Below are 17,658 nucleotides of genomic sequence, written 5' to 3'. Positions count from 1 at the left end.
TACAACTGTAACTTTCTCACACTGAACTTGAGTGATTTTACTCCAAAAAGGAAATTAAAAATCAGTGAAAACCTGAATTTAAATATCTGATTGACTTTTAAGGACTGGTCTGTTGTGGAGTTTTTCTTTTCTCTGGAAAAAAAAAAAATCAACAACCCTGGAAGACGACACAGTCTCTGCAAAATATTTCTTTTGATGAAAAAGTATTTTATTAAAGAAATTGTGACCTAATCTAATCCTAATTCATTTCAGTAATACTGTTCTGGAGGTTTATACAGAATGCTCCTTTATTCCTCGTCAGAGCTTGCTTTAAGCAGCTCTTTTCCTTTCTATGGCTTTGTAATTGATTTTTACTCCTGATCTGGCTTAAAGAATAGCGCATCTAGCCCACGCTGATCAAAAGTCAGAGAATGTGAAATCAAGAAAAAAAGCTTTTTGTTTAATTCTATTTGCAACCACAGCAAAATCATAATCCCCTTTTGAACAAGTATATGAATCTTTTTTCATAATTTCATTTCATTTTACAGATGCTGATTTTCTGCCTTCTACAAGTTCATCCCCATCCAGCATTATCCGTTATGGTAACAGTAGTTATTTTTTCATCCATACCAAAATGAAATGGGAGGATGCACGAAAAAACTGCAAACGTGATCAATTTGACCTTTCCAGCATCTTAGACCCCTACAGTCATTCATTCCTGTGGCTAAAGATATTAAAGTATGGAGTGCCTATGTGGATTGGTCTTAACAGTAATGTGGTAAGAACATCAAACTAATTGAACATGATGCTACTTCTTTTATGGAAAAATCAGGAACTGAAAAGTCTTACTATCTCGCTTTGCTTTAGCTTATTACTTTATACCTTGATCCTAAATACTTTTATGTGCTGTCAGGTTTACAGGTAGGAATCCATCCTCTTCTATTACTCTGAGTAAATTGTATATATTACACATATTTTTCACACTTCTTTTGTGATATTACAGTCTCTTCAAATAAGACATTTTAGGCTAGCATTTTGAAATACCTCTTTGATATGTGGTGTATTTGACATAAAATCCACATATTTTAAGATGTGCAGTAGAAAGCATTTATTCTAAATAACAATACCTAATTTTCACAATTGGAATAGGGTGCTGTTTCTTTGACTCTTTTAACACCTTTGAGGATAGTTAGCCAAATAATTAATTGTTCACCTAATTTAATTTTGTCTTCCCTCTCCTAGTTCTTTGATATTTTGATACTTTCTGGATGTTAAAATACACCACCCTTTCTTCTTGGCACAGACACTTGTCCCATATTCACTTTGTTTGGCTGAACACAGGAAAGAAAGACAAATGTGTGAACACAACACACCACTTCCTAAAACCCAAAAAATTCCCCTAACCTAATCAACAAGATGATTCACTGAGTTCACCAGCTTTGATGGGAAGTGATTAAGTTTTCAAATATACTTTAAGTTAAAATAATCTACATTTCTTGAAATTTGGGGGGAAACCAATAGTACAAAAATTAGTCATCAGACTTGCGCTCCTACACATAATTTTAAATGAAATTTTTATTCATCCCAAATTAACAGTTTTGTTACATTCAAAATTAATTCAGTGTCGCTTATTCTGCATTTCCTTTTACTGAAAAGCATTTGTTGTGCTGCTGCATTTCTCAATGAATAGCTGCTTGTTGCCACATACATTTAAAAGTTTGAGCTATTTGGTTTTGTTATTGATTTCTAAAAAAACCTTTTAGGATAGGTGCTGCATAGACAGACATTTGACTGATGAAGGGATGGTTAATGATTAGAGTTTAATCATTCTGGTTCATTTGTTTTGTTCTTAGACCAATGGCCGTTATGAATGGATTGATAACTGGAGAATGAAGTATACTAAATGGGCTGAAGGGGAGCCAAAGCAGAAAATAGGCTGTGTCTATCTAGACATTGCTGGAACCTGGAAGACAGGATCCTGCAATGAAAGTTACTTCTCTGTTTGCAAAAAACCCGATGGTAAGAACTTCCATCTAACCACTGTAATTACTATGATTATCTCTTTAGAGTTCGTTGGGCTGGATCGTCTGCTGATACGTACTTAGATGCTGTTTTTTATTTCAAGAACTAAACAGATGAAAGCTGCTTTAAAATGAGGGCCAACACATATTAAGAAAGAGCTAGCGTGACTGTGAATAGCCATCACTTTACAGTAGTAATGTGTGATATATTTTGCAAAACTTAAGACTCACATTACTCTGCTATTTATTCTGATACTGTGAAAGCACGCAAGACCAAAACCCTCAAAAATCGAAAGGCAATGAATGTTAGATACTAGTCAACGAGTATGGTGTTGAAGGGGGAAGAGCTGAATGACCAGCCCATAAGGAATGTTTACTTGTAACAGCTTTCCAGGTTTTCCTTTTATAACTGAATAACAAAGTACAGGTGGTATTGGAATGTTTAAGGATACTTCTTTAGGCTGCCTTCTTTTATGTTTTTGACCCAAAACTCCTGTTACTATCATCAGATAATGCCTTTTGCATTCCATGATACTAGGTCACAGCCCGTATGACCAAGTTCATATGGGCCCTAATTGAGCAAAGCAATCAGGTATGAAAATACATTTGTGAGTAAAGAGTTGAGGTGAACTTAATGTGTTAAAAGATAAAAATATACTTGTATTCTTTGCTAAATTAGATTTCTTAAGACTGCAGTTGCAGTACCTTTTGTTCATAGATTTAGGGATTTTTTCCATTATTGTGTTGTACTAAGCAGTATAAACTACCATGTTTACACTTTTTTAAGACCTGAGTGAGTTTTCCAGCAGTTGGTTAAAATAATCTATTAATGATAAAAGAATCTATAAGATTTCTTTAAATTTTGTGCCTCATCTTAAATATTTTTTTTAAACAGTTCAAGCTCCCACCGAGCCCCCTCAGCTTCCAGGAAAGTGCCCTGAATCAGAAGGACACAAGTCTTGGATCCCTTTCCGAGGTCATTGCTACTACATTGAATCTTCATCTACAAGGAACTGGGCCCAGGCATCTTTAGAATGTCTTCGACTAGGTAAGTATACTCCTTAAGCGAAGAGCACATCTTTTGATTTGTTTTTCTTCTCTGTGGAAAACTGAACATGTGCTGTGTAGTTTTGTGATTTCAAGGATGGTCCAAGTGTTGGACAGGACGATTGCATCCAATTATTACCTTAATTTGGAAGAAGATGGCAAACAGCTGTCTACCAGTGGCACACACTGTCTTTCTTGTATGGGGGACCAGGCATTAGAGGAGCTGTGTGGCCTGGAGTGGAGAACACAAAAGCAGGAACTTTGCCCTTTGATCCTGCTAGGAGGTAGTCAACCTCATCCGCAGCGATCACTAAATCTTACTTTAAGGGCATTTTATATCTTTTGTATTTCTGATCTAATTTGCCTCTTGATTGTTGCAGTTTTATGCCACTGGAATGAAAGCTACAGCTCTCTAGGCTGGACAATATATTCATAAAATGGGGTGGTTGTGTTGTTTCATTCTTGCAACTTCTTTTTCTGGGAAAGTGAAAGATTCATTATGCTCCATTTCTGTCTATCTGCTAAAGACAAAGCTATGTCTATAGCATTGGTGGCAAAGTGACTTAGGTGTCTAACCTTCAATTAGAGTATGCAGAGATCTTGTTCATGCTGTCAGTGGAACTGGATACAGATTCATCTTCACTGGAAGTATATATTGACATTTGGTCAGGTGAATTGACCCCTAAACTCCACTAATTGGGTTGATTAGCTCTCCACTGATTGTAAACCTACCAGTGAAACCCATGCCAAATATAGTCATCTAGAGCTGGGTAGGAAAATTCTCACTCTTTCTGCTCGTTCTCAGTTTCATTCTTGGATTCTCATGACCTAGTTTGTTGCCAGCTCTAGTTTGAGAAACTAGTATTTTTGAGGGAAGATTCAAGTTTTGTTATATGTTCTTTAAATCTTACTATATTTTCCACGTCAACTTTGTCTGACATTTGGATAAAGGTATTGGATAATATACTTTTAAATATAGAAAAGTCTCCACAATAGAAAACTCCTGCTGTAGCTCAGCCTTTAAGACTCTGACAATTGTTACAGTGTGAACCATTTCCATACAGTCTTCTGAGTTCTTTAGTTGACATGACAGATGGTCAGTCTTTGAAAGCTGCAGTGAATGTTCTTAGTTAGGAACAGTGAAAAGGACCTTGATAGCTGTGTGCCTAACAGCTGTTATCTGTTACCTGCAGTTCTCTGCTTTAGAGTGGAATGATTGTAATTTTGAATAAGCTTGTGCAAGAGATTAAATAACATTTCTTTTTTTTTGGAGGACTGAGTTTCTGAAACAGACTTTCAGTAAGAAGAGTGTGGCAAATAAATGAAAGAGTTTCAAGGTGAAGTTTGAGAGGAATTGAATAATGATGTTGCGTGTAATGGCAGGTGCCTCCACTCACTGGCTCAGGTTGTCCACACGTCTTTGTTGTTGGAATCTGCAGTTACATCAGAATTGCATTTTTCTGTAAAACTAAGATTCCTGATAAAAGACACTGACCATTTGTTTCAGCGTGTGTGGTAAAGGACTGGCATTAAGTGGAATTTAAAATTTGAATACTAGTATGGTTAAGACTTCATGTCACTGACATCCCCTTCCCTTCTAATTTTTCATCATAATTGTTAGGGCAGGCTGAATCCGGCAGCACAGCAGAAGCAACTTTACCATGGCTCTATGCTCCCAAGTCCAAGCAATGACAAGGCTGAGATCTGTGTGTTCCCTGTAGGTGTACACACAGATACGACACAGCTATACATACATTAATGGCTGGCCACACAGATCAGCACAGACAGAAACACAGAGCACTCACATGAACACAGCCTGCACCAACACCCTCATGTTGTTCCACTCTCCAGCTGATCAGGGTGAAGGTCTGTTAGTGGGAATATGTACATAAATACAACGTGAATCCCTCCAGCAGCTGGACTCAGACACTCAGTTTGCCCAGTAGCTGCCCCATGGATCTATTCCTCAGTTGCTGGAACCTGGAAATAGGAGCCCCCATGGCCATCGGCCTGGCTTCTGTTGCTGATACAAACCCTGTCCCTGCTACACACTCACACTGGTCCCTCCAGTAGTCAATCCTCCATGGTCTCACCTGTAGAGATACACAGCGGCACACACATGCAGAGCTATTTGAACCTCCCTTGGTCTCCCAGCAGCCACTGGCTCCTTGGTTTCACCCTTAGAAATGCACACATACCAGCAGGAGTCACCTTTAGAGACCTTCAGCCCTTAAGGTCCCTTCAGCAGCTGGCTGAGAGTCCCCTGGTTCCTCTGATAACCAGCTCAACTTGTGGTCTCACCCTTGGTGATGCACACACAGAGTTGGCTCACCTACTTGCTGGCTGGGCTGACTTGATGTTCCCTAGCGATTACACGCTTATTTGTCTTAACTGCACTTGCTCCAGTTGTTGGCACCACAGACACAAGAGTCTCTGACTCATGGTCCCACTCCAGTTGCTGGTACTTAGACCCCCATGAACACACATGCACACAGAGTGAAGAGTCCTTCACCCATGAAAATAGTTAGAAATAGGGTTAATAAGACAAGACTGTCTGCCCAGATCAGGTACAGGGTATGGCTAGACAACCGTACTGACCAGAAAACTGTTTACACGTGACCAGTCTTTTTATCCCCTTGTCCCTTTATTTTCCCATATTTGTTCTTCGCCAATCATCTAGGTCCATCCCTTTCCCTGTCTTCGGATCTTGCCCTGAACATGTCATAATAAGTCTTGTGCAATCTTGAAATGCTCTTCTGTATCTCATTGTGTGTCCCATACCTCTAGGCAGTAAGTCCCCTCAGTCTGAAAGGTATTCTGATGTTGACTTTTCTTGATGGGTTTCATATCTGGACACAAGGGCTGAGGATGTCCTATTGCAACCCTAGGAGGGGCCTGAGCAGGATGTCATATCCTCCGAGTCCATATTTTGGGTTCTTGCCCTGTCACTGTGCGTCTTTGCTCCTCTGGGCTTGTGGAGATTGGCCTTTGATGAGCTGATGGCTCTTGTCATGGGCCTATGAGTAGCCAAGGAAGGGGTCCCCCATCTGCTATTGTTTCACTCAGCTCCTTTGTGGATGTGCAGTAAAGCTTTTTATCACACAGCCTATCAGTAACCAAACATCTGATACTGTTCCGCAGAAGAGGAACAACTAGAAAAACATAAAGATTGCAGTGAAAAAAGAGGAACATTTCATGTTCTTTTATATTCTGCTGTCCCTGCTTGCACTCTGGGTTTTGTTTGCAGTTGGACGTTATCCAATTACATCTTACCTATAGTAGAATTCTGAACCACAGTAGAATTTGTCAGTAGCTCAGCAGTGATTCAAATTACTTTTATATTTTCATTCTCTGTAACTGTGCCTTCCTTACCTGAGAAAAAATACCTTCAAAAATTCAACGGCCAAATCAAAACAGTCAAGTGCCAAAACCAGCTATTGCTCCATACCTATTGACTGGACACAAGCCCACACTAAAGACAACTGAAGATGCTCTTTCTCCAGTGTTTAATGCCATTCCATACAAAGTCATGTAGCTCATTCTGTCTGCTGGCTCCACGCTGTGACTCCTTGACTGCTAGAGCGTCATACAGAATGAATCATGGCAGAATACCAGGTGTTGTATGTGGATGACTAACAGTGTGCTACACTAACTGGGCAACAGATGACCAAGATGATCATTCTTTCTCTGATGGCTACAAAGAGAATGTAGGAAAATAAAAAAGACCTGATTAAGGAGTTACACTAAGGACTGTGCTTCAGGTGCATGAGCTATACAAAGGCTCAGAAAACATTTAATTATCAATGTGCAAAGTTATACTGTGGACAGACTGAAGTTATACATACTTTTTACTAAAAAAATATTTTTTAAATTATTTTTTTAGAGTGCTGGGTGGGGTTTTTTGTGTGTGGTGTTGTTGTTGTTGTTGTTGTTGTTGTTGTTGTTGTTGTTGTTTTGTTTTTAATAGTAACACTCCAATAGAGATTTATACTGTTTACCATATTGGCCTGTTGTATTTTGCCTGGAGTTGTTCTTAGGTTATGTTGCCGTTTCCCAATGGATGAGGCAACACACAAAATGCTAGTGCAATGTCATGGGAATGATAAGAAATACATCAACAACAATGCTACAGTCCTTCATATAAGATATTCCAAAGTTAGTTTCTGTTTTAACTTTAAACTCTGGAATTGGGCAAAATTAAGTGGCAAAAATAAGACTGACATTTGACAGGACAATGAGAATGCTTTCCACTGTGAAACTTATGTCTCAAAGAGATTTTTTTTCTTCTCTGTATCTTCCAGGTGCGTCTTTGGTATCAGTTGAAGACTCAGCAGAAGCCAACTTTCTGGCATATACCATTGAACCACTTGAAGGGAAAACATCAACTTTTTGGACAGGAATGTACAGAAATGTGGATGGTAATTTCTTTTGACATCTTTTTGTTTCGTGGATAATTGTCACAAGCTGTTTGACATGTTGAAAATTTCACATTATGCTTCTGAATACATAAAAAGTGAAATTAGAAAAGGCAATGTATTATCATCACAGGGGAAGCTGCTCAGTTGTAATCAAGCTATATATAACAGAAAGACCAGGCACAGAAAATTCATCTTAAAGCAAGAAAAATAATTCACAACAAAGGAAGGCACAAACATGCATATAGTAAACTACAAATAGGACCATGCTGGAAGTTGAACCCAAGTCAAGTGGTTCTTCTCAAATGTGGAGACACCCTGGGTTGATGAGCTTGTCATTGAGATACTCCAATTTTTGAGCTAGAGAATAATGTAGCTAACATTACCTCTAGTTTTTGGAATCACTATCCAGGAATGACTAGTCAACCATCTTTAGTTACAGCTTGCCCTCAGAACATCTTCACTTTGAAGCTAGAATTGTTTGTGTCTTCAGAATTGTGTATCACAGGTTTTTCTGTTTTCTGCTTCACTGTAAGGAAGGTAAGGTAAGAGAGAACAGGCAATAGACAGCTTTAATTAACTCTTGCATTTACTAATTATTGCTTTTTCATTAACACAGTTAGTATTCAATTATATGGATATTTCTGTCTTTACAATAGACCTAGAAGTTGCTTCAGTCTTGTGCTTTTCAGACTAAAAGTTCCAGTATAACAATATCAGAGACAGGACTTTAGAATTGTTCAGGTGATTTGGAGTGGGGTTTCCTTGGGTTTGGAGGGTTTTTTTATAAATGCCTGCTCAACTCTTCCGTGTCAAACTAGCTGGGGAGAAGACAAGTATTCAATTACAGTACTTGAACTAAACCAGGAAAAGGAAAAGTTCTCTGTAGAGGAGGAAAGAATTTGAAGGGAATGATGATTTATAAGCAAAACACATAAAGAAAAGGTTAACGGACACATAAAGTGTTTTTTAAAGTGGTTCTAGAGCAGGTACAGAACAATAGACTTCTTACAGTGATCATAAACACCAGAGTTGCTTCAGCAAGTACATGTCATATTAGTAGGTAGTGATTATAGTGATTTCAGCATAACCACATAACTACATTTCATATCTTTGGAAAAGCGATTGTATCCAGATGCCATGCCCTGAAACAAAGGGTAGCAGGTATTAAAAACAAACACCAAAAAACAAAGCAAAAAGCAAAATATGAAGAATCTTATAAGAAATCAAAACACAGTTTTCATGCAGAGTCTAAGAATTTACTTGAGTACTACTTAAGAGTCACAAGGGGAACACTTAGTCTAAATAAATAACACTATTAAAAGAAAGAAAAAAAAAAGGAACAGGAAGGAAGAGACAGAAAGTTCTAGCATAGTTGAACAACAGTGAGTGTATTTCAATGACACTGATCACGAGATTTTTGAAGTAGATCTTTAAAAAGAAAAATTGTCAGTGAATTGTCAGAAAAAGAAAAAAAGTCAGTGGAAAGGAGCAGAAACTGGAAAACATATGGAATAAAATTTGGCTTAGAAAGACTTCAGTGGGGAGTTCAAAAAGAATAATACAAAAGCTCCCTACAATTACTGAAATACAGGGCATGCTGGTGAAGACAAATTATGTTTTGACATCAGTAATTTCTATAACCTCAATAAATAATTGACACTGAACCATTGCAATAAATTGTGGGAGATACTTCTTCAAACTTCCTTGCCTTTATAACATCACAAGCCAGATTGGCCTGCCATTTTCCAAATTTGATGATACATCATTTGCATAAAAACTTAAGGGCAACATGGTGTGTCAGACCAGAAACCTAAGTAGTCTTGTGGTCTGTCTCCAAGAGTAGCCACAAGTAGGTTTCTGAGGAAGGCAGTACATGTGGAGCAGGTGTCAAGATGGAAATGAATACTATCGTGTTTTTCCATGTTCAATGTCTTTCCAATTAGGAGAATGGCTGTGGCTAGACAACACTGCAGTGAATTTTGTCAACTGGAATGTAGGAGAACCTTCCCCTCAACAAAATGAGCACTGCGTTGAAATGTATGCAAACTCTGGGTACTGGAATAATATCTACTGCTCTTCCTACAAAGGCTATGTTTGTAAAAAGCCAAAAAGTAAGTGCTGCATTTATGAATTTGTTTTATGTATGCAGTATGTTCCTTGTGTGCCAGTATTAATAGATGGCCATTATACACAGTACTTTTTAGCTGAGTGTTTTGAGCTCTTATAAACACCAAGGAATACAAATTTGCTTGCCTACAAAAAGATAGAATAACTCTTGTTAGAAAGTAGAACTTCTGACCAGTGCTCAAGTCCCTTCAGATCTGTTTTAAAAGAATTGTGTGACTGTCTTAACTGTACCTGGTGTGTACACTTAACAAGTTTGCCTGCTCTGTATCAGTAATTGTTGGATAATCAGTGTTAGTACTGTGTCCTGCATACACAAATTCGTCTCATCTATTTGAAAACACATTCCCCCTCTGCTCAGTCCAAGGAGTACTCTTTGCTTATTTCCCTCTGGCAGTCTCATGTGCATGCGTTTTCTGAGTATGAAGTAGTGTTTCTGTGAATTTTGAATTAATGAACAGGTTTGGACTTTTTGAGCCTATGTTCTGTTTTGAGAGTATGAAAAGCAAAGCAAATAGCATAGTCTGGATGTGCAAAGCAAATATACTCTGAATGTGAGAAACTGAAAGTGTCCTGAAATAACTGAATGTGCAGATTTGACAATAAGGACATCTAGTGCATATGTGTTCCTAAAAGTCATCCTAATCATTTTTTCCAGCTTGTATTGCAATATCAAAATCTCTTACTAATGTTTACTGAGAAGAGTGGAATGCGTGCAGTAGCTGAAATCTGCCCACTTCCTCTACAAGACTGGAAATGAGAGAAATTCTGCTATACTTTCTATAAATTTACTCTCATGCAGTTATTCTTACTTTATCAGCTGCTTGTAATGATGACTGTATCTTTTACAGGAAATACTGCTGAACTGTCAGACATAACCAGCCATTCAGAGTCTACTTACCTGTCTTTTTATATTGTGATTGGCAAACAAAAAGGCACTTTATTTTCATTCTCTCTCCAGAATAGTCATAGATGTAGGTAACAAGTGTAAACATTCACTGACCACCTCTCCTTTCCAACCATTCAATTCTGTTTATGCTGCTACTGGCATGCAGTTTTGATACTGAGCCATTTCAAAGAGCTGCAGCAGATGAAAGCTAGTTACTTTTCTACAATTGGCTTCAGCCAGTCCAGTCTCCTGTGCTGGAATGCCATGGAGTCAGCCAAATGTCAGCATCAAGGCAAGGACTATATAGCTGCTCACTCAATTACAGGACACAGTTGAGTCCTACACTGTTTGTAAAAATGCAACTTGGCTTGGCACAGTTTTGCAAAACTGTGATAGTGCTCCATTTACAGAATTGAAAAAAGTATTAAATAGCTATAGCCTAATAAATAGGGTGTTTGAAGCATGAATTTACTTACTTGTGCTTGCTATGGCTTATGTTTGCTGTTTTCTGAAGAGACTGTGAATGCAAAACTGTGACTGAAGTCTTCCCATAGAATAGATGCTATTTTCTGTTCCATTTATTGAGGTAATTTTTACCATAGTAGTTTGAAATCCTGTAACAGGTCTATTCCATAAAAAAATTAACTTTATTTTGTAAGTAAGGAGGTACTCTAAAGGACTGTTCAGCAGTTCATCGGGTGCTAGTTGATTGTGCTACAAATAGTGACTAGGTATATGCTAGGAGGAGGAGAACCTCCATCCATCCCACTCCTACCAGTTTGATGTCAGTGTCAGCAGTAGATGCCTAGAGCCTGGAGAGGGATCACAGGTCAGCAGGAGAGCACCTGAAGAGCAGCACAAAGGAATTCCAGCCATTCCAACCAGGAAGTCAGTTTACCAGGGACCCAACTTAAATGCCTCTACGCAAACACATACAGGATGGGGAATAAACAAGAGGAGTTTAGACATGTGTGTGTCGGCAGGGCTATGATCTTATTGGCATCAGGGAGATATGGTGAGATGGCTCCTATGACTGGAGTGTTGGAATGAAGGATGCAGGCTTTTTGGGAAGGATGGGCAGGGGAAGTGATGAGGGGGTGTCTCCCCCTATGTCAATGACCAGCTGGAGTGCATGGAGCTCCATCTGGGGATGGATGAGGAGATGACTGTGAGCTTATGGGTCACGATTACAGGGAGGGCAGGGACAGGTGACATTATAGTGGAGGTATGCTAGCTAACAGGCCACCTGACGAGGAAGACTGAGCAGATGACGGACTCTATAAACAGATAGGAGTGGGCTGACATTCAAAAGCCCTGGTCCTCATGGGGACTTCAGCCACGCTGATATGTGTTGGAGGAACAACACAGCAGGGCATAAGCAATCCAGGAGGTTCCTGGAATGTGTTAATGATAAATTCTTTCTCCAAGTGATAGAGGAACCAACAAGGAGAGGTGCTGTGCTGGACCTTGGTTTCATCAGCGAAGAGGGGCTGGTGGAGAATGTGAAGCTCAAGGGCATCCTTGGCTGCAGTGACCATTAAAGGGCAGAGTGCAAGATCCTTAGGGCAGTGAGGAGGGTGCACAGCAAGCTCACTGCCCTGGACTTCATGAGAGCTGACTTTGGCCTCTTCAGGGATCTGCTTGGTAGAGTACCATGGGATAAAGCCCTGGAGGGAAGAGGGGCCCAAGAAAGCTGGTTAATATTCAAGGATCACCTCCTCCACGCTCAGGAGCGAGGCATCCCAACAAAGACAAAGTCAGGCAAAAATGCCAGAGGCTGCACGGATGAACACGAAGCTCCTGGACAAACGTAGACACAAAAAGGAAACCTACAGAGGGTGGAAGCAAGGACAGGGAGCCTGGGAGGAATACAGAGAAATTGTCTGAGCTGCCAGGGATCAGGTTAGGAAAGCTAAAGCCTTGATAGAATTAAATCTGCCCGGGGACATCATGAACAAGAAAAAAAAAGCTTCTGTAAGTACATCAGTGATAAAAGGAAGACTAGGGAAGAGACAGGCCCTCTCTGGAAGGAAACGGGAGACCTGGTTACCTGAGGTATAAAGGCTGAAGTATGCAATGACTTTTTTGCCTCAGTCTTCACTGGCAAGTGCTCCAGCCACACCGCCCAAATCGCAAAAGGCAAAGACAGGGACTGGGAGAATGAAGAATCACCCACTGTAGGAGAAGATCAGGTTTGAGACCATCTAAGGAACCATGGGACCGGGTGAGGTGCATCCATAGGTCCTGAGGGAACTGGTGGATGAAGTTGCTAAGCTACTATCTGTCATGTTTGAGAAGCTGGGGCAGTCCAATGAAGTTTCCACTGACTGGAAAGAGGAAACACAACCCCCATTTTTAAAAAGGGAAAAAAGGGAGACCCGGAGAACTACAGGCCAGTCAGTCTCACCACTGTGCCTGGCAAGGTCAAGGAGCAGATCCTCCTGGAAACTATGCTAAGGCATATGGAAAATAAGGTGATTGGTGACAGCCAACAGATTCACTAATGGAAAATTGTTCCTGACAAATCTGGTGACCTTCTACAACAGGGTTACAGAATTGGTGGATAAGGGAAGAATGACTAATGTCATCTATCTGGACTTGCACAAAGCATTTGACACTGTCCCGCATGACGTCCTTGTCTCTGAATTGGAGAGATGTGGATTTGATTGATGGACCACTTGGTGGATAAGGAATTGGCTGGATGGTTTCACTCAGGGAGTTGTGGTCAACAGCTTGATGTCCAAGCAGAAACCAGTGATGAGTGGTGTTCCTCAGGGGTCAGTACTGGGACTGGCATTCTTTAACATCTTTGTCAGCGACATGGACAGTGGGAGTGAATGCAATGCATTGATGCATTGATTCAAGATTTAGCTATAGGCTGCTTTTATGTCCACATGGCAAAATATGGATCTTCATCTTAAACAGTGGCCTGGTTTTCCCACAAGATTTTGTGGCCCAGGTATTAAGTTTTGAATGAGTTACAAACATTTTAGTTTGAATGTGATATGTGCTAAGACACTTTGGAGTTCATGAGTGATTTCAATTCTCTGTGTAAGTAGGCCATTAAAGTCTGTTTGCAAACCAAATTTATTACATCTGCTATGCTTATATAAGATAAGTACTCAAGGATTTGTAATTGTATTAAGGATTAGGTTTGATCATCTCTGGCCTGAAGATGCTGGGTAGGTTTTCTCGTGGTTTTACGCTGATGTCAGGATCTGTCTCTGTGGGGCTCTTTGATGATGCTTCTTTTTTACTGGTTTATGTAAATAACTACATATGAGACCAGAACAGAATAAGCTGTTGTGCTATGCCTTTTGATTGGTGTCTATAGCTTTGTGTGAACTAACCCCAAGTGTTTTCAGTATTTCGTGGTATGTTTTACCATATATTTCTCTGAATATGATTTTGGATATTTTCAAAATATAGAAATAAATAATATAGAAATAAATTACAGAGTAATATGGTAACATAATTCTTTTTCACTGTTTTGAAATGCCAGCAACTGAAGTGCCACCAGCAGCTGAAATGCCACCAACTGAAATGCCTACAAAGGGTAAGAATATTTTCTTTCAAGTAGACAAAAACTAGATCATAAACAGGACAAATCATATTCTGTATCGTGTCTCTTTCTTACATTTTCTGGTATGCCTGACTACCATATCTGTTTCCTAGGAGCATATTATTTCCTTGTAGAATAAGTTATACTCCGTTTGGTATCCAAATAAATGCAGATTTTAAAAAATAATAATTTGTGATATAGCATACAATGTTAGCATTTTAAAATCTAATACTTTTATGTGGCTACCATTGTCTCTCATTATTTTGAAACAAATGGAACACTTCTTAAAACATCATGCTTTCTAAAGAAATTGTTTTCAGTAATCAGACAGAGTATATAGCATCCTCTTGATTTCTTTGTATGTTTTCAGCGATGACAAAGGACGAGAAGGCTCCTACTCTGAACCATGGTAAAACAGGTGTTGTAGTTATTGTTGTCATCCTCATCCTAGTTGGAAGTGGCCTTGCTGGCTATCTGTTCTACAAGAGAAGAAAGAATCGGTTGTCAACAAATGACAGCTTTGAGAACAATTTGTATTTTAATAGTGATGCAGTTCCTGGAACTAGTGACACAAAGGATCTTGTGACCAACATAGAACGGAACGAACATGCAACACTGTAATGTAATAAAATGGAATGTAATGTAATATGTAATGTAAAATGTAATGTAATAAAGTAAAATGTGCCTTGTTTTAATAAAATTATGCAATTAGAATTAAGCCAAAGCTATTTTCTCATGTGCAAATACTGCAGTAGCCGGTTTCAGTGTGTGTGTGATGTTATATACAGCAATTACTTTATATTGTAACCATTGTATAAAGTGTCAGATTTCAGATCTCACAATTTGATGACCCACACTGGTGAGTTTGGGTCTTAAGAAAAGATATAATATTGAATAATTATTAAAAGGAACAATAGAAATGGATGTATCTAGATCCGCTTGAGAAGGCTCCCAAGATTTGAAGTTTCTGTACCAGATTTATTTCAAACCATGCTAATGCACAGATTCTTCAAGCTATTCATCAAACACCTCTCTGATTCTACCATCTTTCAAATATTCCTAGGGACTTAACTACAGGGATAACTGCTGGATTACAAGTCTGTATTTAGGCACATCCTCTTTGAACTACGTGGGGAAAAAATAATTTTATGATGTAATTTCAGTTTCCACGATTTCACATAACAGAGAACCAAGTATGTAGTTCTTGTATTTATGCACTCTAGGATTTAACCAGGTAAAATCTGGGGGCAGGCCTCTGGAATGGAGAAGTGTGGTTGCTGTTAACTGCCAGAGTTCTGGCTGGCCACAAGTGGGTTTGTCTGGGAGAGGTGATGAAGGTCATGGCAAAACTTTCTTCTTATCAGGACGGCAGCTACTGAGGAGAGGGGAGAACATTACCTAGATGTGTTCTGGAGGTCTACAGGAGCACTGGATAGCTGTTACGGTGATCACATGTTGGTACTGCTCTCCTACTGCCTTTCACTGAGTAGCACAGGTTTGTGGGATGTGTGCTAGAAGTCAAGAACAATTTAGCTTTATCAGTGTATTAGTTGCTATTGATTTTATTTCCTTTCTAAAATGGCTAGATCAGTTACCATTTATGGAAATTTTAGATTCCTCAGTGTGGAGGTTATATTCCTAATTTTTGTAAATCTTGTAAAATTTAAATCATGCATGATGCCTCACTTGCATACAAAGGTTTGCAAGGTTTGATTTTGTGGTTTCAGATTTTGTTTTGTGAAATAAACAGCAACAAGCTTTGATTTTTTTAAAATAGTTTTTCATTTTATAGTCTTTATATAAGACATTGCAACGGGATAAAGTTAGAAGGGAGATGGTACAACTGTGGAGACATTCCAAGTAGTAATCAAGTAATATATTGACTATATATTCCTGAATCTGTCCCAGGATTGTCTGCTTAAAATGAAAACAATAATGTCAGCTGAGTGATTTCGTAAAAATCTTGAATTACATGTGTGTGTAGGTAAGATGGGGAAATTTATCATGAAAACTTTTCTCTGGCTCTGCTCCCTTTCTCCCAGTTATTTCCTTGCCTGTGTTCCTACTGCTGTTTCCATTTTTAATGCACAGTTGTTTGAGCATGTCTTTTCAAGGGGTAGTACCTCTAATGGTTCTTCGTGCCACCCGATGGGGCTTATGTGCCAGAAGCCTCCTCACTGACTGATTAATGATGTTAAGGATGATGTCGTTTCAATGATATGGAGAAGCGTTGCCAGCTAGAAAGGTATGTGAAAGGGACAGTGAAAGGTCAAGAGGCCCAAACTGGAATCCGAGCCTCACTGCGCTGGCTGCAGTCTCTACCCAAAAGAAGTTCAGTCCTGTTCTGGGGCCCTGCACAATCTTAAGGCCGTGTCTGCACCTCGAGTGATTCTTCCAGATAACATTTAATCGCATGTATGTATGCAAATGTATGATTGGAAAGAAAATAAAGGTTGAGGGAATGTCTCATTTCTGGTTCTTTGCAATACTTGTCAGGTACGTGTACAGCTAAAAAGTGTCAGGGAGAGAATCTGGCCACTGGAGCCTGGGTAGTCCCGGGCCTATTCATGCGTTTATACTGCCTGAAATCCAGCGTCATCTTCCAGTTGAGGAGAATTAAAAATGCCATGCTAGTTAATAGCTGGCAGTGGGTGTAGCTGCCTCTGTGAGATGCTGCGTCTGTTCTGCTCTCTTGTCCAAATGGGTGCAGGAAAAATAGAGGAGGTTCCAAATCTGAGACTGTACTTGGCCTGCTCATTTTAGAAAGAGTGTAAGTGAAAAAGACTTGCAAGATTTTCGGAAGAGGAGGAAATTTAAGCTGTATGGTTTACTGTCCCTCCTATTGCAATGCAATGGAATTGAAGCGAATTTCCCATTAAAAAGAGAAAACACGGAAGAGTGGCATTTACAGCACAGGTAATCATTACAGTTGCGTGGAGTAAGCTGAAGATAAACACTGAAACCTTATACACAAATTCTAACAGGAATTTTTGAATGGAAGATAGAGAAATGAACAGGCGTGAACACTTTAAACAATACCTAATTTATATACGATTAAATGGAAGCCCTTTACCTAGGGACTTGTAATTATAAAAAAAAAATATTTTACCTAGAGACTTCTAATTATAAAAAGTAGAATTTCTTGGGGTTTTGCTTTGGTGGCGGTTTTGTTTGTTTGTTTGCTTTTTCTTTTTTCACTTTTTTTTTTCCAGCTAGTACCTTTCAGTGATGGCTACTCATTTATTAGACTGTCTGAATACAGAGTCTAGTCCCAGATTTTTAACATTATCATTCCTTTGGTCATACTTGTGACAAAACTGATCATACAGGTTCAAGAAAAATTGGGAGAGTAGCTTCCAAACTAGTATTCTCTTTCCACAGCCTCATGCTGTTTCCAGCTTCCCTGGCCTCAGCTGTTGTGTAATAGTTTTACCAAACACCATTTGGTGATCTGGCATCATGTCTTTTGCCTGCTGCTAAGGCTGCAATGTTCCTGACAAGTGATTGACTACATCAAAAAAGTTTCAAAGATTGGGCTGGGGAAGTTATCCACGTTGTTCTATTTGACCGAAAAAAAGCAGTGTGCCTTCCTGGAAATTATTGACGTTCATATGGACG

The 17,658-nt window shown here is 39.2% G+C and overlaps 1 protein-coding gene across 2 annotated transcripts in view; it reads left to right on the top strand.

Annotated features, from left to right (window-relative positions):
* Positions 1-16,509, top strand: part of LOC102051513 (macrophage mannose receptor 1-like) — a 66,594-nt gene extending 50,085 nt beyond the window's left edge. For both annotated transcript variants that reach the window (XM_005432149.4, XM_027800485.2), the window contains exons 24-30: positions 528-757; positions 1,833-1,998; positions 2,896-3,048; positions 7,349-7,465; positions 9,409-9,576; positions 13,981-14,034; positions 14,411-16,509. In XM_005432149.4, coding sequence (XP_005432206.1) covers positions 528-757; positions 1,833-1,998; positions 2,896-3,048; positions 7,349-7,465; positions 9,409-9,576; positions 13,981-14,034; positions 14,411-14,661 — 1,139 coding nt within the window. In that variant the 3' untranslated portion in view covers positions 14,662-16,509. The remainder of the gene's footprint in view (positions 1-527; positions 758-1,832; positions 1,999-2,895; positions 3,049-7,348; positions 7,466-9,408; positions 9,577-13,980; positions 14,035-14,410) is intronic.
* The last annotated feature ends 1,149 nt before the right edge of the window (positions 16,510-17,658 follow it).

This window comes from Falco cherrug, chromosome 4, assembly GCF_023634085.1.
Source record: "Falco cherrug isolate bFalChe1 chromosome 4, bFalChe1.pri, whole genome shotgun sequence".
Classification (NCBI taxonomy): domain Eukaryota; kingdom Metazoa; phylum Chordata; class Aves; order Falconiformes; family Falconidae; genus Falco; species Falco cherrug.
This window is presented reverse-complemented; position numbering and strand designations above follow the sequence as displayed.